The sequence below is a fragment of the Gallus gallus genome, chromosome 9 (genome assembly GCF_016699485.2).
Source record: "Gallus gallus isolate bGalGal1 chromosome 9, bGalGal1.mat.broiler.GRCg7b, whole genome shotgun sequence".
Lineage (NCBI taxonomy): Eukaryota > Metazoa > Chordata > Aves > Galliformes > Phasianidae > Gallus > Gallus gallus.
Window position 1 is genome coordinate 2,922,354 of NC_052540.1, and position 26,725 is coordinate 2,949,078.

The 26,725-nt window shown below is 40.2% G+C and overlaps 1 protein-coding gene across 7 annotated transcripts in view; it reads right to left on the reverse strand.

Annotated features, from left to right (window-relative positions):
- GPC2 (glypican 2) overlaps nucleotides 1-26,725 on the reverse strand; it is a 419,550-nt gene that overhangs the window by 331,193 nt on the left and 61,632 nt on the right. For all 7 annotated transcript variants that reach the window (XM_046898721.1, XM_046898720.1, XM_046898724.1 and 4 more), the window contains one exon: nucleotides 25,679-25,840. In XM_046898721.1, coding sequence (XP_046754677.1) covers nucleotides 25,679-25,840 — 162 coding nt within the window. The remainder of the gene's footprint in view (nucleotides 1-25,678; nucleotides 25,841-26,725) is intronic.

Consider the following 26,725-nt stretch of genomic DNA (forward strand, 5'->3'; position numbering starts at 1 on the left):
TTAGCCCACAATTCTGTAAGGCCAAAAGCTTAGCTCACTCTTCTGGTATGTTCAAAACTTAGCAAAGAAGGCTGCTGAGGGAGTTCTTGTGATTATAAAAATCAGCTACATTATTCAAAGTATGAGGAACAGTGATACTTTGCTTTAGCATCTGCATGTGTAAATGAAGTCTTTCACTTTTTCTTTTAATACCTTTTTTCTAAGATTATAGCCCTTATCAGAAAATACTCAACTTGCCACCATAAGAAACTAAGCAGCACAGTACTGTAGTCTTAATTTTAGTGAAAATAACCTGAATGACTCATAGTTTCCATCGTCTTTGCTTTAAATGATTCACTGAATAAAGTAAATGACATGTAAAGGGAAGCACAGTTCAGTTGGCCTTCAGCTATAAGCCATTAAAATAGAAATACGGGAGGCTAGAAGTAAAGAGAGTGGTCAAGCTGAGGTGGAGTGCTGGTCCTTAGAAAACACTGAATGTGCCTGACAGTTTCTTTACAGGAAAAGAAAAAGAAAAATTACATTGAAAAATGAACTCTTTCAAAAAAGTATCGTGTTATAAATCATGGTGTCAGATACATGGAATATGCCTAATCCTTTTCTGAATCACAATAAGCGTATGGCCTTACTGATAGCTTGTGGCATTTATTCACAGGAGTTTTAAAAATCACTGCTTTTCAATATGAACAGCTACTTATTTTAGAATCATGAGATCAAATCAATAACAGTAATTGATTTACTTTTTGTGTTTAGTAACCACTGTGCACTCTGAAAGGGAAAGCTAAAAAGCAAGATCCAAGATGTAAGTTGATGACGTTGCCAAGAGGTAGCTGGCAGCCAACAAGGTATAGCAGCACTGAAAAAAGAATGGTCTGTGACTACAGGTTAAAAACATGGGCAAGAAATAGAAAAGATGAAAACCTAGTGTTCTCTTCACAGGATATGCCCAAATCAAGACAATAAAAGGATAATCTTCTCTACTCCGGGGATGCCGGCTCAGAAATGCCGCTCCTTATCACTTGCTATTTTTATACAGCTGAAAACTCAGAAAAGGACACAGAAGTTTGCTAATCCATGCTCTTCAGACACTAAAAATGAATAAATTGCTTATTTTGTTTTGAATTCGCCTTAATAAATAATAAAAAGGTTGGGAATTAGGGGATTATCAGATTCAAAACAGAGAAAAATACATAGGTTGCTCTGAAAGTAATGCTTCTTTTATTTGTACGGAAACAACAAAAAATACAAAGGGCACAATAGCACTACTTGATAGAGCAAATTCTCAGCTACAAAACTTTATTTTTTAACTCATTCACCACCATCAACCAATTCACATGGATGAGCTGACTGAGATGCTCTTCATTTCACGGCGTGACAGCTGTGCATGGCCATCCAGAACATGGCTTATCTTTCACATCACTGTCACCACTGCTGAAACACACCATCCACCCCTCACTGTGCTCACATCCACTGTTTGGTCTCCACCAACATTTAACAAGCACCAATGAATATCAGTGGGCACCATTTTTTCCATACGGAGAAATTTAATTCCACACATTTGCTCCATACATACTTCCATGTCAGCCACTATTCTGTGAGACTGCCCCTCTGCTGCCATTTATTGCACGTGGCACCAAAACATGATGGAATATTGGTGGGAAGGGTCAGCTTCTCCTGCCATCCCTCCAGCATCTGCCTCTGACATCATTGGCCAAAATCATAAAATAGAAGGCATTACTTTCAGCGCAACCCTCGCAGAAACAGAACTACCAGTGACATGCTTTGACTACGTTAAATCATGTTCTATAGCATTAACAGACCACTGCAACAAGCTGCTTTTCCTACTCAAAGTAAATCAAGAGGTTTTACTGTCCACCAACCCTGTAGATTATCAAGTCAGGAAAATGGATGATTTATTTCATTTTAGGAACATTTTGCTTACCGTGCAGTTACTCTAGCAAATATTCTTTAGCTTAAGGAGTAAACTCGGACTAATACTGTAAACTTCATCCAAACCTGAAACACCTTGTACTCTCTAAATATTTGCCACAGTAAACAAATTCTTGCAGCATGCAATCCATGGACTGTAAAAATATTCAGGTTGTGACTGTACAAAAAAGAACAACAATACTACAATCAGAACTTTATGACACTATGAATAGATGGATCAAAACCATGCAGAAATTTTTCACTGACAAATGAGAAAACCTGCAGGCATGAGAAAACCTGCAGGTCATCAAGGCTGATTGTTCGGATCACCTTACACTTGACAGATGAACTTGTTATCTCTGGGCAGCATTGCAGTGTTAGCTACAGATGCTTCTGACAATATTCTCTCCACATGCTGCTATTTTAATGACTATCCTGAATTATCTCACTTGAAAGCAAGGTGAAGTCATCTTCAAGCTACAAGAGTACCAAACCATCTCCTATCCAAAGATAAGAACCTAAACCCTTTAGACTCCCATCAATACTCCACACTTCAGAAGTCAATGTCTTCCTTGCCAGGAAGCTCCGTGTCTTGAATAAGAAGTTTGTGAAAGAGGAGAAATAGGATTACTGCTGACTTCCCCTTCAGGAAAATCATTAACACACACACTGACTCTTTCCAGTTTTATCCTCCTCTTTACACCATAATCCTGTGCATATGCCCTAGAAATGTCTTTCCTTGTCTTCTAAAAAACACAGTGCCCTCAATTCTCATGTAGTAATCTCTGCCCAACAACTTTTTCCTGCATTTATAAGGTCTCGCCTACTGCTCACTCATCCTCACTTATCCTCAGAAACTTAATTTCTCCTATTTAACCTAAGACTTCACTTTTGGGGACACTGGATTATTTTTCTTTCCAGCAGCTTCTAAGAGTGAAACAACCCCTTCTTTGCCCACAGCAGCACCCACTACGCAGCTGGGAACGGCCACTTGCAAATGCAAGAAATCAGTAGCCATCTGTGATTCTAGTGCACTCTGGCATTCTCAGGCTTTCATGTATGCAATTGAAAACAGACGAGCAAATCTTCTCTTCTGCTCTAAAGCTGGATTTTTCACTTCCAAGGAATTTGACCAGGAAGACATAAAACAATGGTGCATGCCATGGACTAGGCAAATGGAAAACCTGGAAGAGGTAGAACTTTAAAAATCCTTCCAACGAGCGCTTCTGAGTAGATTCTCTTCTCAGTTTTCCCTTCTCTCACTTTTAGTCCCCTTTATTTCAAGTTGGTCTTTACAAAAGGTGTGTGAAATCTGACACACTTCAGTACCAACTAGTGACTTCATTCAGTTTTGAGGAAAGCAAGTTTTAACTCAGGACTGAAGACTGGGAATTGAGTAGACAGATTTGATTATCAGACATGCTGCTAAAATCCTGTTCCTCAAGTCTTACCTGCATGTTCTTAAGTTTGCCTTCAATAGTATTGCATGTTTTCAGCCACAGAGCCTACAGGTCCAACATATGGTTTCCGAGAGATTTAAACAAAGTCCTTAAACACACTTTCCACATCTGTATTTGAAGCTCTGAAACTTAATACTACTCTAATAATTTTCATATTGCTTGATTTATTCCCCATTTCACTGGGACCTAAAAAGTTACACAGTTTTGTTTATTTTAAAATTTCTGAAAATTTGTCAGAATGTATTAAAACAAAACAAAACAAAAAAAGAAATCATCCACAGACAACGGGATTTACCCTACTGAAAAAAAACACAAAAACCAACCTAGCGCAGCAGCTTCACTGAGATATACTGTTCTAGAAAAAGCACAGAGCCTCTCCAGCCAAAAGACATCACTACATTAAAAATTACATTTGATACCACTTCATTAAGAGAACTCAAGGAAAAGCACCAAACTTAAATGAGTTCTCAAGGAATCATAGAATGGCCTGGGTTGTAAAGGACCACAATGATCATCCAGTTTCAACCCCTGCTATGTGCAGGGTCACCAACCAGCAGCCCAGGCTGCCCAGAGCCACATCCAGCCTGGCCTTGAATGCCTCCAGGGATGGGGCATCCACAGCCTCCTTGGGCAACCTGTTGCAGTGCATCACCACCCTCTGGGGGAAAAACTTCCTCCTACTATCTAACCTAAACACCCCTGTCCCAGTTTAAAACCATTCCCCTTTGTCCTATCACTATCAACCCATGTAAACTGTTGTTCCCCCTCCTGTTTATACGCTCCCTTCAAGTACTGGAAGGCCACAATGAGGTCTCCCCAGAGCCTTCTCTTCTCCAAGCTAAGCAAGCCCAGTTCCCTCAACCTTTCCTCAGAGGAGAAGAAAGCCCTGTGATCATCTTAGTGGCCCTCCTCTGGACCTGCTCCAAGAGTTCCACGTCCCTCCTGTGCTGGGGGCCAGCATCTGGTTTCCTTTATTTAAAGATTTATTTTTTTTAATAAGAATAGCTTACTGATACGCTGTATAGTTTAAATCAATTTATTCCATAGACATTCACATCTAATATGGATTTAATAAATAAATAATATGACTGGAAAAGTATTTAACATTTTTCATCAGGAAATTCTGCTGCCTAAAGCGAGAAACTACCCAGGGTTAGAGACGTTTGACATGTGCATGCATTGCCCCAAAATGTGGCTGTACGTAGATGTTTTGAGACGGTCTGGGTTTGAGGTTCCTTCGTAACAAACATTCAGAATTGGAAAAGCAAGGAGCCACCATGTCTCTTAAGTGCCGTTAGTGTCAACGACATGGGATTTCCAGTAGTATTTACATAGTATTGTAACAGTATCATTAGTTAACTTTCAACTAGAGATGTAACTGCAAAACATGCTGTTCCTGTTCCAGGATAAAATAGGTTCAGTAATTCAGATACGTCCAAAGGCATTCACAGAGTTAAGATGCAGTCTGGCTCTGATTTGGATCAAGTCCATGTATTTTAATTAAAAACACTAATCCCACACAGGGACAGGCCCCTGTGATACGGTGAATGGATCTTTTGGAAAGGACTGCAACACTTCAGGAATGCTGACTGAAAAAGTTTTGTCTTCCATAAAAGGGAGGGGAGAATGTTTTCCCTTCCCTTTTCCTTTCTTTTCCCTTTACGTTTTTTATTTCTCCTCTTATTTAATTCTTCCTGGCACCAGCCAAAGACTTACGGATACACTTTTAATCAATTCTATTCTTCATCTCATAAGCAATAGTGTTCACACTGCCACATCGCGCTGCACACTGAGATCTGCCACCGTAAACAAAATGAAGCCACAACACACTCTTTATGTCCTACAGGTTACAGTGGGTTCAGATTTGTCACTGCACACCATAACTATTACTTACATCTTCAAATAAGTAACGTTTCTCCCACTACTTTTTTGTTGTTGTTGTTCATGCTGAGAAAAGACTACCACCATCTCTGCTAGTAATCACTTTTTCCTACATGACTGCCTGTCAGTAGTTCTGGTTCATGTTTATATATTGCTTGTTAGTAACTATCTCAACAGAGAATATTTTTAAAATAAATTTTGAGTCTTTTTCTGAGTTACAAGTTTAAAATACAAACATTAAATGACGTCAACTTGATTTAAGGCTGGACAAAAAACATGCACCTGAAGCTATCATACAGTTTTCTGCTGCAAGGGTTATTGACATGACTTCTACTGTCACTTGTACAGCACCGTTTACAGGTCAGTGCTTCAAATAATGTATTTTAGCCAAACCACATCAGGTGGTCTTCAATATCATCGGTGATTAATGCGATATACAACATGCAAAAAAGCATGGCATTTCAAGTAGATTTAATTTTGTCTGTAAAAACCTAAGTGGAATAAAAAACATGGACTTTTTTGCTTCACACATCATGTGCTCATTAAAAAGGTTTTGTAAAAATTAAAAGAACAAAGCTCTTTTATAGCAAAAAAAACCTCGAAAGTCTTTCTCCCTCAGAGAGGAAACCTCCAAAGAGGGGATCTAAACAAGGTTTGAAAACAAAAATAAGAGAACACACACATCCATAGCTCTTTGCATTTGTAATTCATGCTGAAAATAAGAAATAGCATCCAAAAACTAACAAGAAAAGAGCCTCTTCACACTAACAGCTCAACACAAATATTAAAACAGCGTGAGATAAAGTGCCATTGCCTGCATCATGGAACAGTTACTGCAGTGGTTTTAAATAACAAGCCAAGATGAAAACACGTTTGAATTACTCTAAAGGTTATCATAAAAGTTTAATTACATTTTTATATCCAAATCTTTACTCGAACAAATTATCAAGAATAAGAATCTGAGAAATCTGAAGGTTACCATGTAAATGCACTTAACTTACTTTGCCCAAGAACCCTCAGGCTGTTGAAACTCATTTCCTGGCTGACCACTAAAACTATCCAAAGGGCTGAACTACAAAATATCAAGTTCTTTGATGCCAAGCCAATAAAATACCTAAGCGTGTGTTTACCATTAAAGTACATGAACCTAGGACTGAACCTGACCTGTGTAATCAGTCAAGTCACCATGAATGATTTTGAAAGAAAGAATATGAGGATGAGCCCTCCTTAGGAATCGAGAAACTTAGTTGGAAGAACAAAAATGCATTTCTTAGACACACTATACGAACAGCATGGCTATCCCAATGACATGGATGGCCCCAGGCATGTCAAACTGATCTAGTGGTGCATACTGCACTCATGCAGAAGGTTCGTCCCAGACAAAAAGCTCAGGTCTGCAATGCCAGCTGTGAATGGCTACACAGAAAACTGGACAACTACCTAGAAACACTCTCATGACAGTGAAAGCAAAACAAGGCTGTAGGTCCACAAAACACTGTGAAGGAGAGATGCTACCTTCCCCAAAGAGGAGATGGTCAGTCTCTCCACTCATACTAGCATGCGACTGGACAACGATAAACAAAGCATGAAAATAAAGCAGCAGGGCAGTTTACTGTGTAAGGATCAATGGTTGCTTTAAGGTGGCTACTCTGTAATATAAAATAAAGACAATAGGACATGCACGAGAGCAGAGCAGGAGGGTTTAAAAAACATGAGACAACACGTTAGATGCAACTGTGCAGCTCCTTTCTAGGAAGGAGTGTTATTTTAACACTCTGGAATAGCTTCACTCATCTGACAGACTGTCCAGAATACTATCAGTGCAGACAGCATCCCCACTGAGAGAATGAGTATTATTTTCAGAAATTATTTTAGTTGATACTGCGCAGTGGTCTTTGCTCTGGGCAAGAAGGAAGCTATTCATCCTGTTAGTGTAGCTGTCTACAGAATTTCAACAAACGCCTCTATTCTTCTATTTGATTTGTTCAGTATCCCTGAAAGCAGAATAAAGACAGAACGACCCCACAGTCTCTTCAAAAAGAAGATTCTTACATGGCACCCTGCACGACATCAGGTGAGGAGTAAAGCCTCAGGAAAGTTACTGGGAAGGCAGAACAGAGCAGCCAGCAATATTATGACTAAACAGCTGTGTGCCTTGAGAGCTGAGTACTGGTTTCTGAACTTTTCCAATGGCAAGCCCCATTTTTGTTGGGTTTGAAACCTCAAACATTGATGTACAGTTAAATTTGTTTCAAGTTCTCTAGCCTGTTAACTAGAAACAATACAGCAACACTCCAATTCCTTTCTTTTAATGAAAGTCATTAAAAGTCAGTTTTTCAGTTTGCAGTCTCTCCTTTGCCCTAGTTGCAGATGTGTGGTGGCTCCCCAGGATTTCAGGAGTTGTGTCCACATGTACGTGCCTCATACCTCACTCATCCTTTGCTTACCTAGTAGCTTTATCTACTGCAAATGTATCCCAGGCCTGGAGATTTTGCTTCTTTTAAAGCAAGGCAGATTGATATGTTAGCATTTGATTGTTTGCCACCTGTCAGGCATGTAATGTCACAACATAGATTTTAAGCAACATGCAAAGGACAGAACAGCTCGATTTTCACACGTACTTAAATAGGACCTTCTTATGCACTACTGAATGAGCCCAGGCTCTGGTGGGCCCAAAAGGTATACTGGTCTGTGTGGGGGGGAAGAGGAGATGGGCTGGAAGCAGGGGGTCCGTAAGCCTGCTTTTTTGCTTTCAGTATTTCATTTTATTTATCTTGAAGTAACAAGTCACTAAAAATTGCTTAAAAGCCCATCAGTCATAAGCTCAAAAACATACAGAAAAAAACACCTGCTGGAGAAGAAGATCTTGATGACTGCTTCAGAAATACAAGAAAGCACATCCTTAAACTATGTTTATAACCTCAAAACTGCTCTGTTCAGCCAGATTATAAAATTAGATAAAACTACCCACTGCCTTGAGTGATGACAAGAAAGTGAATATTTCATCCTCTACAGAACGAGGAATTCTCAGATAAGATTTGTCTCAGCCATCACAAGATAAATCACTGTGGATCTCACCCTGCTGTCACTTACACCAGTTACATCTTGCCTAATTCAAAAGCTTTCCTTTAAGTTACTCCACCTTCAAGTAGCTGAGAATCGGTTTTCAGATGTAGATAATAACTAAGCACTTTTAGAACTCATCTTTACTTGAAGTTATGCCATCCCTGGACTCATTTTATCTTTCCTGTTTATCTAGCCATTATTTCTAAATACATAGCGGATAGATGTGTAGGTATTTCTTTTCACCTATTTTTTTCTGCAAGGCCCTTGAATTCTTAGGTATTGCAACAGTAAAATAATTGGGACATGGTAGAGGCCAACTTGATGTCTCAAATCTATTGAAAACACTTAAAAGAAGAAAAAGGGAGGGAGAGAGAGATTGTGAATGTTTTAAAAAGAGATACCAAAAAATATTTGTTTTTCCACAAAATGGACCACACTGTATTTTAGTGCATTACACATTTAGCTCCTTTGCTGGACTCAGTCTTCATAAGTTGGACTATAGAATCAAAATGGAAAGGAGCACGTACCCGCTCCTCTCTTTCAGTATATACATACATAAAACACTTTAAGTGCTAAAATTCAGTATGTTCTTTTGCTCTTTTGACTTCCTACTTGCTCCCAGCTGGAGCAGAGGAATGTTCCTTCTCACAGATATCCAGTTTTGGGGGAAGCGTTTTTTGTTGGAGGAGGAAGCATTTCAGTGTTGAATTGGAGCTGGATCCTACAATTATGATTCACTCACTTGCCATTTTAGCAATCTTACACAGTAATCTTCACTTGAGGAACAGAAGCCTCCCTCTTCCTTTGGCTTTCTAATTGAAAAACTCTGTTTTCATTTTATCCTTGGAGTGGTGGGTCAAATTCACTTAAAGCAGTGAAAAGATTACTAGGATTTTTAACTGCTTTTAGGCCAAAGCAGAAGGGGAAATCTTTCCTTTGATGAGAAGGAACAGGTAAGCACCAATAAGCATCTTGGTAAAAGCTACCTCATGTGAGACCCACAAGTCATTTTGCAAGTTCCTGAACTGCACTGATGCTTACCAGAGAATGTATTTTGCCTTTAATTACAAATATATATTTTTTTAAAGAAGAAAAACTGATGTATTCACAGTTGCAGAAAAAAAAATCAATAGTAAAACAATTAAGGCTAAAAGGATTCACCCTCCTGTAGGCAGTCTACTATTTCTTTAATTTCACATTCATTTGCACTTGTTTCCTAAAACCCAGCTATTGTTTACAATAGACTTTCAGTCCACATACATTTATTTTGCAGGTAACTGCAACTGAAGGAATTTATCTTTTTGGAGCATCAATTTTAAATGATGAAAAACTGAAAAAGATACTTTATTTTTTGTACACCTACAACTATTCCCAAGTTTGCAGGCTAATAGTTTGCTTGCCACATTTGTGTTTTACACATGAATTTATTTATTTATTTAACAAAAGGCAAGATTTGTAGTTTTTCATTTAGTCCACGGTGGAGGGGGGGAAAAGCAGTGCTCTGCCACATGCCAGAATTTTTCCTTGGATGATTCTCTATGTATTCAAACTGATCCAGAGATGTTAGACCACGTTTTCTGCAACAACTTTCACAAAACAAAAAAGGCCAAAACCAATAAGAAGAAAAAGCAGGATATAAAACACAGGAGGAACTGATTAAATGCATGTAGAAAGGAAGTCCTAGCACGGCTATATGGTTTTGGTCAGCTCATCAGCTGCATCTTCCAGTGCTATTTATCCACCCACAATTACTATCTATCCAGTTGTGTGAAAGCAATTTGATGAATCCAGAGTCAAAGTGAACCCTGGAGCTGGGCTACAGAAAGCTATGCCTGACCACAGAGACAGAATAAGACATGGCTTCTGGAGCAGTGAGCTGTGCCTCCTGACAAGCAGCCCTGGGCTTCCAGCATTCCAAAAATCAAATGTCTGGAAAATGCAGATACCTGAAAGGGAAACAAAGGAGAGGCCACACCCTTTAAGTTGAAGAAAGATCTCAAGCTACATGTTTCCATAGGTATGTCTCTGGAACAACAATAGCTGATAAGTATTCACCAAGATTTAAATCTACTCCAAATATAAATGACTATGGATCTCAAATTTAGTATGTTCTGTCTGAACAGTAGGCCAAGGAGAAGTTTTTTACTGAGCATGGTGAGGTGCTGGCACAGGCTGCCCAGAGAGGCTGTGGATGCCCTATCTGTAGAGGTGCTCAAGGCCAGGCTGGATGGGGCCCTGGGCAGCCTGACCTAGTGCTTGATCCACAGGATGGCAATCCTGCCTGTGGCAGGGGGGTGGAAATTAATGATCCTTGAGGTCCCTTCCAACCCAATCCACTCTATGATTTTATGATTATCAAAGACAAAGTCTTTGTTTAATACAGGAAAAGAGCCAGTCTCTCACACCTTTCCCTTCAGATTATAGGCTTCAGAGCAGACTTAGTTGCTATCCTCAGCAGCCCAAGGTTAAGACCTCTAAAATCTGATGCAGATTGCACTTTCATAGTGGCAAATAACCCACAGTAAGACTGAGGTGTAGATTTTGTGGAAGATAAGAGTCAGATTCCTTATTTCCAAGTCTTATTCTGATGCAGGAAGTCTGCAGTTCTCATGGTTTTTTGTGACTGAAAAACCAGGCATTAATTCACTTCTGTCAAAAAATGCCCCCTGGTATCAACCTGGTGATTTTTTGGTTGGTTGGTTGCTTGTTTTCTTGAAGCAATGTTAAAAGTGTGATTATTGGTGTAATATGAAAGTGACTGGAATAACAACTCATTCAAAACTACCACTAGTCAATAACTCAAAGCATTGCTGTCCTATAATAAAAATACATAGAGCAGGTCTTCAGAACTGCCTTATTCAGCCAAGATCCAGTTCCCCATTAACACTGCTCTCCCATAATGCAGCCACATAACTTCATTTCAACACAATCTGGTATACAAGTGTTATCTACAAAAGAGAGAAAGTGTTAAAAATATCTTGTCTTTATGCATGTTTACAGTATACCTACTGAAACATCTACACAACTGAGCACCTGACATGGCTGTGGGAACAACTCAGTCCTCCAGTTAGATAGGAAATCTAATTGGAAAGGCAGGCAAAAAAAAATCCTTATTTTAATAAAAATGCACTAGTGGCAAAGAGATCAGGCTATCTTACAGAAAAATCAGCAAGAACTTACAGATCTACAGCATTCTGATTTAAACCAACATGAAGAGCTCAACGCAGAGTTGGAAGAACAGTTAAAGGGCCAGTGAGAAGCTGCTAGCTGGTGGTACTGGCTCATCATTTCCAGAATAAAATGAAGTATGCAAGGGATTATGTTTATAACCACATGAAGTTTTCCTAAATTTAAAACATCTGACTGCATACAAAATGCATTAAGCTTTTTGAAGGAATAGTCATAATTATGGATCCAGTATTTCATTAAGTAAATCCCAATTCCCAATGAAATAACCAATGAAAGGCACAATCCAACAGCTACAATTAAAATACTTGCACTCCAGCTGTATGGCTAACAATGTTGAAATATAATCCAAACAGATGTCTGTAAAGAAGACACAAGACAAGGACTCCGTCTTAACTTAAAATGAGATGTTCTGTACAAATCCCTCAACTGATATTTTTGCACAGTGATGATGAGCAGCCACTGTGACTAAAGATCAGGCGTAAGGGTAGGTTTTAGATGGAATTATGTCTGCATATCATGAGTTTTACCAGATATCTCTGCATACCAATCTTTCCCACTATTTCAATTTGTGCCCTTATAGATTTTAGTCTAACTCACCACACTGGGCTACAAAGGACTGGTCCAATAACTACTTCAAAGCAGCTTCCATATCCATGTCGTGGGAAGAGGTGAAGAAGACACAAGGAGGTGGCTCTGTCACCTGTCCAATTGACAAGCAGTCAGCCTAAACTAGTGGTAAGACAGCTGATAAGAACAGGGTACCAACACTCAAGAAAATATTCCCTTTTCAGCACATACATACTCCTTCCTCTCTTCCTCCTCAAGATAGGCAACTAATGAAAAAGCTTAAGAAACCAAAGAAAAAAAAACTGACGTAATACTGAGGTGAAATGTTGACTGAACCACAAGGGCTGCTCTGAAAGTAATGCCTCCTATTTTATTATGTTGGCCCATGACATCAGAGGTAGAGGCTGGTACTACGGCAGTAGAGGTTGAATCTTCCTGCCAATATTCTGTCACATTTTGGTGCTATGTGACAGATGGCAGCAGAGGGACAGTCTGACAAAATGTCATCTGACATGAAGTGTGTATGAAGAAAAGGTGTGGAATTGAATTCCTGTGTGAAGAAGAGACGGCATCCACTGGCATTCATCAACGCTTGTTGAACATGGATAGAGACCAAGAAGGGGATATAAGCACAGCGAGGTGGCAACTGAACTTTCACAAGTGGACATACCTCCTGAAGAATGATGACAGTAAATGGGATTTCAGAAACACAGTAACAAAAACATTGCCCTCTTTAGCAGAGTTGTAGTAAAGCCTTGGTTAAGCTCTCAGATTCATTTGCCCACTTTCTGCAAGAATTTCTTCATTTTCTTTTGATGACCACACACACTCTTCAAATTGCATGTGTGCTCTTTCTATCTAGTCTATTATTTTCATTGATTTACTGAATTACATTCTCACCATGCATTCATACTCTGGAGATATGGTCCGCAGCCTGACAAGGTACTGGAAAGAACGAAGATGAAAGATAATTACAGCAATTCACAGGTGAAATGTGGACAGAGAGATACAAGATGAACACAAACACCATGTGTGCATTAACTAGATTTCTAGTTCTAGAATCACTGTGCCCTGCCCGGATTGAACAAAGCACAGTTTTAAATAGATAAGAGACCATCTCTGCCCCAAATTGCTTACATTCTTGGTATCTGATGACAGCAAAAGCCAAATGCCCTCAGGAAGGCATTAAGGCTAAATTGGAAGACATCTTACCTAGATGATTTATTGTTTCCTTTAAGATGAATTTAAAGTGTATTTCTCTCATCACCTCACAGGGAATAATGCCATCCATTCAAAGCTTCAGATCAAACAACTCCATAGAGTCCATGTATTCATCACAAAGATATATAAACTAGAAAACACTTTTGCTTAAAAAAAAATAAAAAAATCAAAGCAATATAATGATAGAAAACAGCCAAAAATTATTACCAAACATGCTTCTGGCAGAACTAATAAAACCATTAGTTATTTACTAGCACAGTTCCATGCATCGTGTGCTTGAAAAACAACTGCAGGCTATTTCGTAAAGTAAACTTGCATACAATATGCAGAACTAAAACAAAGAGCTACTCACAAGGCAACTATCACTGCACTGTGGGGTCATACAATCATTTGAGTTGGAAGGGACCTTCAAAGGTCATTTTGTCCAACATCCCCGCAACGAACAGTGACACCTACAGCTCCATCAGGTGCTCAGAGCACCATTCAGCCCGACCTTGAATGTCTCCAAAGACAGGGCATCCATTCCCTCTCTGGGCAACTTGTGCCACTTCCTCACCACCCTTACTGCAAAAAAATTGTTCCCTACACCCATTCTAAATCACCTCTGTTTCAGTTTGAAATCATTTCCCCTTGTCCTATTCCAGTAGACCCTACTAATATCCCCCTTCAGATACTGAAAGACTGTTATCAGGTCTCCCCACAGCCTTCTCTTCTCCATGCTGCACAGCCCCAGCTCTCTCAGCCTCTCCTTAGCAGAAGTGTTCCATCCCTGGGATCATTTTTGTGGCCCTCTTCTGGATGCGCTCCAACAGGTCTGTCTCTCCTGTGCTCGTCCTGTCCATATCTGGACACAGTGCTCCAGGTGAGGTCTCACAGCACAGAACAGATGGACAGGATCACCTCCCTGACCTACTGGCTATGCTTCTTTTGATATAGCCGAGGATACAGTTGGCTTTCTGGGCAGCAAGGGCACAGTGCTGACTCACACTCAGCCTGCCATCCACCAGTACCCAAGTCTTTTTCAGCAGGGCTGTGCTCCATCCTTACACCCCCCCAGCTTGTACTGGTAGCAGGGGTTGCCGGGACCCAGTTGCACACCTTGCATTTAGATTCACTGAACCTCATGAGATTCCCCTGGGCCAACTGCTCAGCCTGTCTAGGTCTCTCGGTTAGCATGCTGTCCCTCAGACATGTCAACCACACCACAGAGTTTTGCATCTTCTGCAAACTTGCTGTGGGAGCAATCAGACTCACTACAAATATAATTAAGATTTTAAACTGACCCTTGAAGGACACCACTCACCAGCTATTTCCATCTAGACACAAAGCCACTGACCATCTCTCTCTGGGTATGAACTTGCAACCCATTCCTTGGCTATCTAACAGATCACCCATCAAATCCATCTCTTTCTAATTTGGAGAGGAAGGTGTTATGGGGAATCATGGCAAAGGCCTCACTGAAGTCCCAACAGATGACATCAGTGGCTCTTGCCTTGTCCATTGATGCAGTTACGCCATTAGAAAAGGCATCTAGGTTTGTCAGGCAGAACTTGCTCTTGGTGAAGCCATTCTGATTCTCCCTCATCTCCCTCTCTTCCACATGCCCTAGCATAGCTTCCAGGAGAATCTGTTCCAAAATCTTCCCCAGCACAGAGGTGAGGCTGACAGGTCAGTAGTTCCCTGGGTCATCCTTTCTACCCTTCTTAAAAACAGGCATAACAGTGCCTTTTTTCCCCACTCACCAGGGACTTCACCTGACCACAATAACTTTTCAAGTATCACTGAGAATGGCTTGGCAACTACAACAACTAATTCCCTCTGGACATTCCTTTTCTGGTTCTTGTACCCATAGCAGCTTTACTTGCTCTTCTTTGCACCTCTTGCCAAGTCCAGTCCCTACTGAGCCTTGCCCGTCCTGACCCCAACCCTACACAGCCTAGCAATATGCCTATACTCTTCCCAGGGAACCTGTCCCTGTTTCCACTGCCTGTGCATTTTCTTCCTGCTTTCCAGTCTGACCAGCAGGTCCCATTCAGCCATAGTCTTTTGTCTTTCTTTCCTGACTTTCTATGCCTGGGGATGGAGAGCTCCAGCCGTAAGGAAAGCTTCCTTTAAGACCTGCAGGCTCTGTTCCCTTGTCTTTGAGGACAGTTCCCAGGGGGTTTTCTTGATTCCCTGCAGAGGTTTTCAACTCCCTGCAGAGCCAGAATTTGGCTGTTTTACAATTCAGCATCCTGATTTTAAACTTACTCTGTCAGATTTCTCTCATGAGTGAGCACTCCAACACTGTGTGGCAACTACAGGCCTGATGTCCGCAGTCAGTTCATTTGCACTGGTGAGCAACAGGTCTAGCACTACATACCTCCATGGTGTTCAAACAATAGACAGCCCACCAGGAGGTATTCAAGGCCAGGCAGCCTAATCTAATTGTTGGTAACCTTGCCCAAGGCAGGGGGTTACTTACAGCTCAATGATTTTTAAGGTCCCTTCCAACCTAAGCCATTCTATGATATACTTCCAGTGCTTGAATGAAGCATATAAACAGGAAGGGGAACAATTGTTTACACAGGTTGATAGTGATAGGACAAGGGGGAATGATTTTAAACTAAGACAGAGGAGATTTAGGTTAGATATTAGGAGGAAGTTTTTCCACACAGAGGGTGGCAACACATTGGAACAGGTTACCCAGTGAGGTTGTGATGCCCCACAATGGGGAAATGCAATCAGAAACACACACACACACACACAAAAAAGCCAAACTGAAGTTATTTGCATTACTATAGTACTTAGGGATGTTCACAAAACACAAAGATCACAGGTACAAGAAACCCAGGATAAAACGTGGTGCCTGTCTCAGAGCTGCCAATAAAAGCAAAGGCAAACAACATCTGACCGATAAACGTACACTGTGGAGGAAAGACAAGAAAGGCCATAAGCATGACAAAACTGGTCATCATAGCCGGCAATAGTTTCAGCATATTTTGGATTGACTTTAACAAACATTTTGTTTATCTTGACCTTAAGGAGAGGCATTTAAAGATGCCTCATTATTTAAAGATAATGAAATTGTAGATGATCTTTTCAGGTCATGCTTCTCCAACACAGAAGATAGCACCAGATAAAACAGAAAATGTCATTTGAATTTTTATGGTAAGTGAACGAAAAAGTTGGCATTATTGGTCTGTGACAGAAACTGTCATTTAGATCACAAATCACAAGTGACTAGCATTATGGCCTACACTGGAAAGTACAAGATGAAAGGCATTATTTCAGATGCAGGAGAGTAGCAGTAACAAAAAGAGAATGGTTAGGAAAACTATCTTTCCAGCTGGATTTTGAATAATTCACTTTAGTGTGAATCTTAAAGATGATAGATTACAAAGATGCAAATACTAGGAGCGTTTGGAGAGGTTCTAGCTGTGTAAAGAAGAAAACTAGTATTTACATTTGCAAGACAATTATTACAGATAATGACAAAAACGCTGTGATGAACGGACAGCAAGTTTGCAGATGAAGAATCCCATTAGCAAGTACAAGCTGAAGACAAATGGTGCTGCTGAATCTGAAGGTGAAGAGAAAAACGTAAGCAAAGGACAGTTTGGTCACAGAAAAACCACTTTAACTGTGCTGAACTTTTGACAAAGCGACAAGCTCTCTGTACTACTTTTGACAGGAAATGCAGAAGTCAAGTACAAGTCTTCATAACAACATGCATTTAGCAAGAATGATCACGAAAAGAGCCTACATCAGACTGAAGATTCCTATAGGCCTATCTCAAACAGCAGCCAGTGACAATTTTGAAAGTATTTGAACAGGACAAAAACAAGGTTTTCCCAGTATACTATCTTCCAAAGGTATGCAGCTCAGCTTTCTCAGCCAGAGCTGTTCTCTCCATGCTGAACAGTAATCATACCATTTTCCGCTTCTGAACTAACATTACTGCTTGAAAAAGCAAACCTTTCTGTTTGCTCTCAGTCTAACACCAGAACAAAAAAAAGTTTTGTATTGGAGGAGAGAATAAAAAATTAATGCCTTCTCATATTCTTCATATGAATCAGTAACATGGAAAAGCCGGTAGGTTGCCCCCAAACTAATGCCTTCTATTTATTCCCATGGAAATTACAACAGATACAAAGAGCACAATAATACAGTAAAAAAAAGTCTCAATTTTCATAACACGTATAAAGGGAGATGAAACACTATAAGGAAAAAAAAAATCAAGACTTGTAGAGTCTCACAGGACTTGAGTAGAGGATGAACTTCTACACACATTCATTTTATGCTGAATATGCACTACAGAAAATCTTAAAGATGACAGTTTACTTTTTAGTTTGTTTTCACACTTAACCTCCAGCCTGTATGTATATAAAAAAACAAAACACATTCCTTATATCGTTCCTTTAAGGAACAGTAGATCATCCAGTGGAGAGGCAGGATCACTGCCCTCAACCAGCTGGGGTTGATCACCCAGGAGAACAGAAGGCTCTGGGGAAACTGGAGAGCGGCCTTTCAGTACCTAAAGGACCAGCGTGAGAAAGAAGAGTACAGACTCCTCAGCAGGGTCTGCTCTGACAGGACAGGGGGAAATAGTTTTAAACCAAAATGGGAGATTTAGACTGGACATAAGGAACAAGATTTTTACAATAAGCGTGGTGAGGCACTGGCACAGAATGCCCAGAGATGTGGTGGTGCCCCATCCTTGGTGACAATCAAGGTCAGGCTGGACAGCGCTCTGAGCACCTGACAGAGCTGTGGGTGTCCCTGTTCACTGCAGGGGAGTTGGATAAAATGACCTTTAAAGGTCTCTTCCAAATCAAACAGTTCTGTGATTCTATGACCATCACAGTGATTCCATTTTTTTTTTTAGGAAAAACAGAGCAATGCAAGTTACATTTTCATATTATCTGTTTCTTACCTGGCATCTCTGAATCTAGAATCTTCACTAATGTGCACACCCAACTTCTGAGAAGGTAAAAGTCAAATCAACAGTTTGCACCGTGACTTCAATAACTGCCATTCTCAACTTCATGCTAACATTTACTCACAGTCCCTGGAACGTCTCAAAGTTTTCTTTTAATTTTGCATGTTCAGTAGACAAAAGTGAGTGCATTAGGAAATACTGCACATCGCAAAATTATTTTATTGGAAAAGGATACTTTCACAAAAAGAATTTAGCATCCCTCCTCCCACCCCATATGCAGACCAAGACTGAAATGTTAGCTAAGTTTCAGGCTCTAAAGCCATAAATGGCGTACAGAAGATGAATATACTGGGAATAATACATGCTTAGCAATAAAACTTAGGAATCAGATGGCACAATGGAAATACTATCCCAGCCTATTTAAAGCAAGTAGCCTGACGCATACTAAAATTGTGGTCGGCATGCTGTCAACAGTGCCAGTTTTTGTGGCACCCGAATGACAGCTTATTTAAAGAGAAAAATTAATGGATGGAGGGGGTGGGCAACAAGGGATAACTGAAACAGATACCTTTCAGCCTCAACTCAAAGCTCATAAATTATCATTCACCAGGAAACAGAAAGGTACAAAAAAGGAAGAAGATCCACTGCTCATATTCCTGATTTATCTTGCCACTGGACAAAGACTTTAAGTAACCCTACAGCCTTATCCAAAGTGAGGCAGTTACTGACATTTCACAGAATCACAGAATCACTCAGGTTGGAAAAGACCTTAAAGATAGAGTCCAACCACAACCTAACCATACTACCCTAACTCTAACAACCCTCCGCTAAATCATGTCCCTGAGCACCACATCCAAACAGTTTTTAAACTATTTAAACCATCCAGGGATGGTGACTCAACCACCTCCCTGGGGAGCCTATTCCAGTGCTTAACAACCCTTTCCGTAAAGAAGTTTTTCCTGATTCCCAACCTAAATTTACCCTGGCACAACTTAAGGCCATTTCCCCTCATCTTGTCACCAGTGAGAAGAGACCAACCCCAGACCAACCAACAGCTCGCACTGTAGGCACCTTTCAGGTATTGGAAGAGAGCAATAAGGTCTCCCCTCAGCTTCCTTTTCCCCATACTAAACAGCCCCAGTTCCTTCAGTCTCTCCTCGTAGGGCATATTCTCCAAGCCCTTCACCAGCCTTGCTGCCCTTCTTTGGACCTGCTCCAGCACCTCCATGTCCTTTCTGCACTGAGGTGCCCAAAACTGGCACTCGAGGTGAGGCCTCACCAACATCTCACCATTTCAACTGAGATGGCACCAAAAACGGGGACAAAAAGCAGCATGGTGCACACAAGTTTCTTGGTTACATGAGCCATTCATTTCTAATAGGTTTTGGCCCTCTTACCTATAGTTTTTTTTAATTGCCTCCACCTACATCAAACAGTTTTACAGTGGATCACAAATCTGTGGAATTCCCTCTGATGACAACATAGTAAGCACACTGGTTTTATGACCAGCAGGAGGAGGAATCTTATAAAGGAGTTGATGCAGAATGCTGCTTCCTCATACTGCCCTGTCTGAGGCACTGACCTGACCTACAGTCAGGGTGAAGAAGTCCAACTGTGTGAAGATCAAGAACAAAATGAGGATCATACTCATGAGATTAGTGGGGAAAGTGATTTTGGCTGCCTGTGAAGTCCCTAGAATTTGTTAATACTTTTTTTTTTTTTAAATAAGGGCTCAGAAGATATCACTAAGAAGCTGTGATGCACTCCTGGCCATGCCTATGGGCTCTTGTATTGCTTTTGGAAGGACATCTGCCCTCCCCAGAACCTCACTTTATCCATCTCCAGCACTGATAAAACAACGAAGTCCTTTTCAATAGTGCTTCAAAGTCTGTAGACAGAAAGTACCATATAAAGAGTTCTGTATGTTTCAACAAAGAACAGCAGCAGGCAAACAGCAGTAGTTTAAGGACATGCAGTTTGCCCACGTGAGGCTACAGCTAAAAAAAGGAATATTCTAGCCTTCTTTAGGCTGTCATTCCTGCTAGAAAACAGATCATTTAGCCCACTGGAACAGGAATAGGAATGGACAGCATACAGGAGGTGGACAAAAAATACTCTAATGAAGCTTCTTTCTTTTTCTCTGCAAGGAGTCATTTTTGCAATGATCCAAAACAAAATTATACATCTCGGGCAGCTTTCAGTTCAAAGGTCATCAGCTACTTGGCAGATTTTATAAAAGCAGAAAGGGGTGAGTAAGAAGCCACATAATACACAATTATTTAAAAAATACTAACTAAAAAACGTCTATGTTTCTGTGATCCACCAGTAAGCAAAGCAAACCAAAGACATAATGGTGATGCTTGGTGGGTATCTCTTGGTTCTAGTTAGCTCTTTTTTCCCCCCTTTTTTAAATAGTTCTGACTCTGGACTGCACCTGTTTCCAGTATTATGACTACATTGCATATACTCATTAACTACAAAACAGAGTGCATTTCCCCAGACAAATATCTTTTGTAAACGTCATTGTACCTTAACACCATTAGCCAGTCACCTATATTTCAAGCTGATATTTCTAAGTTCAGCAAAAATAAATGCCAGCAACAAAGCAAATTAGAGTTTAAAATGTTAGACTGCGTACCTGTGGGCCTGTGCACTTATGTCTGGAAGTGTTGGAGTCATCTGGACTGGACAGTACTTATCACCAGTACTGGTATCAATCCCATGACCTACAGAAGCCAGCTGACCCATCCAGTTTACCAGAGAAACAGCCAGATCAGGAACTTCGTGCTTAGGGACTTTTTGGATCAACTGGATATGAACTTTCAGGCTTTTTACTGAGAACCAGGAGCTCCGGGATCCAACTCTGCTACCACCAGTTCTCCCATTGCCTTGTATCATTCATGTCCTTTTCAGTTATCAGCTGCAATCAGATGACAACAGGGCCATTTACAACAGCAATGCCACAGCAGCAGCTTCTGCTACTAAAAAAAGCAACAAGGACCTCTTCCAACTCACATCTCCCCACTCAATATAAAAAAAACAGCCACAGCTTCTCCCAAACCCTTCACAATTAGGAGGGAGAGAAGCAGAACGTTACAAAGCTGTTTATTCTGCTGCAGGGGGGAGGATATGGGAACACCTGACCCCACTAACAGAAGGCCAAATTAATGCTATTTTGGAGGAACACAGAAGCATTGCCTTATGACTACCATATTTTATTTACAAAATATTTCTATTCCATGCTGGAAAAGTAAGAAGTACAGCAAATATTTTTTTTCTGGAAACTGCCAAGCTTTTCACTCTGATTACCTAATTTGGTGAATGAAATCCGTAGGTTTCAAAGCATCTCATTCTGTCTCTTTGCAGAGATCATCAGCAGAGCAAATAAATTACCAGCATTTGGACTCTCATTTCCTCCAATTAGCCTCAGCATAAAACAGGAGCAGAGCCAAGCTTCCTGTAGGTCCTTACACAGCACCTGTTAGCACTCCATAAAGGATATGGAAAAGGGATTGCAGGTTTCTCTCTGCTGTCTGCCCACAACAAAGCTTTCCTATCAGACTATCGATAGCCCTCCTGACAGCAACTTTCGGCCTTCGCACCCACACCACTTCTAATCCACAAAGAACCAAAGTTGCCTCATTTGGACCTGTCCCCAAGGACTGCAGTGACTGCATGAGTGAACTGATGAGATGGGTGGAGAACAGAAGGATGGCTGTGCCAAGAAACACATAGTATCACCACAAGAAATAAGAAACATCCATTCAAATCTAAGCTAAAGCCATAAATTTGCTTATACACAAGTCTAAAAAAAAAATATTAGGATGAAAAAAATAGCAATTTCAAAAGGAAAACATTCTGGTTGTCAAAGAGGAAAGTGAGTTACAAAATTAAAGTATCCTGCTTGACCACTTGTTTAAATGGTCACCCTACGCATTTCTATGCTGCAGGCATGGGTACAAAGACAGAGAAAGATGGAACTAACCCTGCAGCTGATGTCAGTGTGCCTCTTCCTATCCTAATTACGTGCAACAGCATTAGACAAAGGAGTTCAAACAGGAAACACCAAACAGAAGACTGATTTGTGAAGCGTTTGAGCAAATACTGCATCACTAATACCAAAGACTTAAAAGGGGGAAAAACAGCAGCATGAAACTGTAGTTCTAAGGATGACCATACATAGGAACAGGAATTAGCCCAAACATAACAAGCCTGCCCACAGCTGCAGTATATTTAATCGAATCTTACAAACTTTTGCAAATCTAGCTCTGGCACCTGTGAAAATTGTCTTATTTCAGCTGCAGGCAAAATTACTTAAATAATATTTTCAATTAAAGTAAATAGAATCTCTTCAGATCAAGATGTCCACAGCTGCCTGCAGCACCCAGGCATTGTAGAGGGAATACTTAACTGAACTCCTATTAAAACTCCTATCCACATGACAAAGCTCTCTCATTAATACTTGTGGTATCTAATTGTTGGCTCTTAGAAGTGTCTTTTGACTTCCATGAAAGAAAATAAGAGAATAGGAATATAAAACGAAACAAACAAAAACACCCTCACTCTCTAAAAAAGCTGCACTCTCTTCCCACTGAAATTTAATTCCCATCGCTACATCAAAAGTCGGACTCCTGCAAATCCACTTCTTGTACCATACTGGCCTTGAAAGAGATTTCATCAGTACAGTATTAACAGAACTGTGTGCCACAAGTGCATATAAAAGCAGTTAAGAGGACTAACTAGTGCTTTGCTTTGACTGCGCTAACACTACTGAAGGCATGTGTTTCTAACACTGTGCAAAGTGTGTTATGTGTGTCCATAAAAGAAAGCTTTGTGCACAGAAATCATACAAGTAAACACCACATACAAAAAACCTGCTATTTTTCACAAGTCTGAATGAGCTTCCATTGCTGTAAGAAACATGCAATCCAAAAGGCAGATGAGAGCTTCTTAAAATAAGGAATTCATTGTTGTTAAGACTTCAAATGTGCTTTTGGCACTCTCACCATTCAAAAGAGCAACAAACCAAAACAGAGCAAAATACAAAGTTGATTCAGTGTAAAGAAATCTTCCCTCTCATTAAGAATCTCACACAGTACTACATGTAACAACAGAATGTTTAAGGCACAAGACAGAGAAAGAGGTTTTTCACTGACACCTGGAACAAAACCAAAGGACTCCCAGCGCAACAGAGCAAAGTTGCATTTTTGAATGCTCCATCTAACATGGGCAGAAGGCCAGATATGACAAGTTACAAACCATCTATTTACCCACTTTCAGGACATGCCTGTAAATTTAAACTGTGAGAAATGTCTAACTACTACTTTCATTTCATCAAAAGGCTTCGTCAGCAATGGAGTGTACAGCCACTGGCTTGACCTAAAGGGGCTGGTATAGAATCACAGAATCACCAAGGTTGGAAAAGACCCACAGGATCATCCAACCATTCACCCTTCACCAATGGTTCTCACTAAACCATGTCCCTCAACACAACATCCAAACGTGCTTTGAACACCACCAGGCTCGGTGACTCCACCACCTCTCTGGGCAGCCCATTCCAGTGCCTGACCACCCTTACAGAGAAGTAGTATTCCTTAACATCCAGCCTGAACCTTCCCTGGCACAGCTTGAAGCCATTCCCTCTAGCTAGACCTATCACTAGTTACACGAGAGAAAAGGCCGACCCCCAGCTCACTACACTCTCCCTTCAAGTAGTTATAGAGAGCACAGTCAATCTATTCTGACATTGTCTCTATTCTGTCATGACAGTAAAAGATTACTTGAATAACTCACTGACATTTAACAATGCAAACAGATACCTTTTTAACACAGGGACCCTTTTACTACAGCATTCCTCCAAAGAGCCCTCTAACCAAGTTTTTAATTCATAGGGGTTACTAAAACATTTTGAAAATGTGACTGTAAAATAAACCAAAATACCATTTTTCACTCAAAGGTACAGAAGAGAAAAAAAGTTAGCAATCAAAAGCAGATTTTTTTTCACCTTGCATTTACACATCTCTAATGACATCCAGCATCGATTACTGTGAACTTTAGATAGTATGTGTAACACTATAATCAAATGATAATAGCAGGGTGGCAAAGTCTTTGGTAATAGCAAATGAGAACGAGCCCAAGTGCAGCGGCCACAGATACAGAAATGAAGGAAAAGAGCTGCTTACCTTTGGAAGGCCTCAGGTAGACAGGGACCTCCAGCAAGAGATGCCCTCACCTCCACTGCCAACCCTTAAATGAAGGCTGGGAAGGGGTGGATCCTGGCTCCACCACTTTTGGTCACTAGGATACACTGCAAGCACTTGAGCTCCCCTGGGTTGGCCCTGCCTTCCCACCAGATGCTCAATCACTGGTTCAGGCTGTGATTTAGCATTTCCACTACAATATGCTATCTTTTATTCACTGACAATCACTTTTTTTTTTTAAATAGTATTTTACAAATGGAAGAAACTAGACAAAAAAACCTACTATTTGATAAAATAAATGCCTTGTAACGACAAGCTAAATCATATAGACCTCAAAACTTTGTATTTTAATAACTACTGGCTTGTTTTCAAGACCCATTCCATGAAGGTGCTCAGCACTAAATATAGCATAGTAGTAAAAATAAAGTTAAGCACATTAGTCCCAAGAAGTCAGCAAGCTGGATTCATCACTCAACGACTGACTTAATCTCACATTTAACACTCAGATCCTATGCTTAAATGTCTTTCTCGAGAAAGTCTGGTGCACAACAGTTTATAATGCACAATCCTACACAATCACTTCCCCCCCCTTTAATAGTACAATAATGGTTTGAAGAAACTTCATAAACCTGTATCAACACATTAGAGCAAACATATTTGAAAACATGAGTTATGAGAACAGACTTTCACCGCAGAATCCTTCATGTATTCACATTCAACAGTGCGGCCATAATCCCAGAAAACAGGCCCCTATATGTGACCTGTTAGGTAGTGAAACATTTTAAAAAGCAGAGGGAACTTCTCTGCTGTATTTTCATTTGACACATCATTTAGAGCACTCATTCTTCAGCTTCAAAAATTGAATTTCAATTTAACCCTCTACATCTGCAAGCGGTTTGACAACATAAGAATATCAAATGGCATAAACAACTATCAGGCATCTAAATGACATTTGAAAATGCCTTGAAAAATCCACACAATTTTTTTAAAAATGATTTCAGGAATAAGGGCCATTCTAATCCTAATAAGATTTAGGCAGATAGTGAAATTTAACAGTCAAGACTACGTGTTCTCATCTTTTCCCAAAGACAAGATCATTAAAGAGCAGGGAAGTAAACAAGAAGTCAGTGACTACAGTATGCAATGCAATGGAAATGAAGAACAAAAACAGCTTTTCTTTCATCTGTACATGATGATTTTACAAGCTGCTCATCATGGGACTGGAGTACTTCAAAAGTTCCTACCTTGAAAAGCTGTGGTGTGGCCAACAATCATGTACTTCAGTTCAAAATTCAGTGCCTGGATACTCTGCGTCCTCTCTCTTCGAACAGCTGCCTGGTAGCTCTCTTCCATTTTTTTGGTGCAACATGTTGGTGCTCTATCTTGGCAGATCTGTAAGTCTGCCTCTATTAAAAGAAAGGGAACAAACACCATTAAAATAAATAATGCTTCCTAACGTGAAAGCAACAATCAAGTTAAAAAATTTCCAGCAAAAACAACATTAAGCACAAAATCACCTAAATACAATACAAGGAGGCAGCAAAATCACTGAAGATGCACATTTGAAGGGGTAACACATCCACTGCACAACTCTTGCTAAAGGCATCAGACCTTTTAACATCTGACTGAAAATCATGTCTCAAATTAGGATCCAACATGCACTATGCAGGGCTTCAAGGAACTTCCTACTGGCCTCCTACACTAATGGAAGGCTCTCAAAATCTGTAAACTTCTAAGCAGCTAAAAATAAATAAAAGCATTGGCGTTTTCCAAAAGGTATGGTAACTTGGTGGCTTTTTTTTTTTTCCCATTTCACTCTAGTTCTGACATGTTTAGCTCCTTTCTGAATCAGATTTCCAAAAAAAAAACAACAAAAACAAAAAAGCAAGCACCAACAGTTGCTACAAAATAGAATCCATTTCTGTGGCAGCCTGAGTGTATCTATGTAGGGCCAAAGATAAGAAACTATGGTGCTACATTTATATATAACAAGTGGTATGTAATGCCAGTGGGTAATACTTCAACCTCTGAGCTTGAGTAGTACTGAATATCAACAGATATTCACATAAACTAAAACAAAAAACTGGTTATAAGCTTAGCCATACACAGGCAAATATCTGCCTGTCAAACAGTAACCTCAGTATTTCTGAAAACAAGTAATGCCCCACCTATATTTACCAAAAGCATGGAAGTCATTCTTACTTTGAAACTACACAGAATTTGAAAGTCTACTAAAAATTTCTTATCTTTTGTGGACTATTTTTGGTTCTACTTTCTCTTTTTGTCTTCGT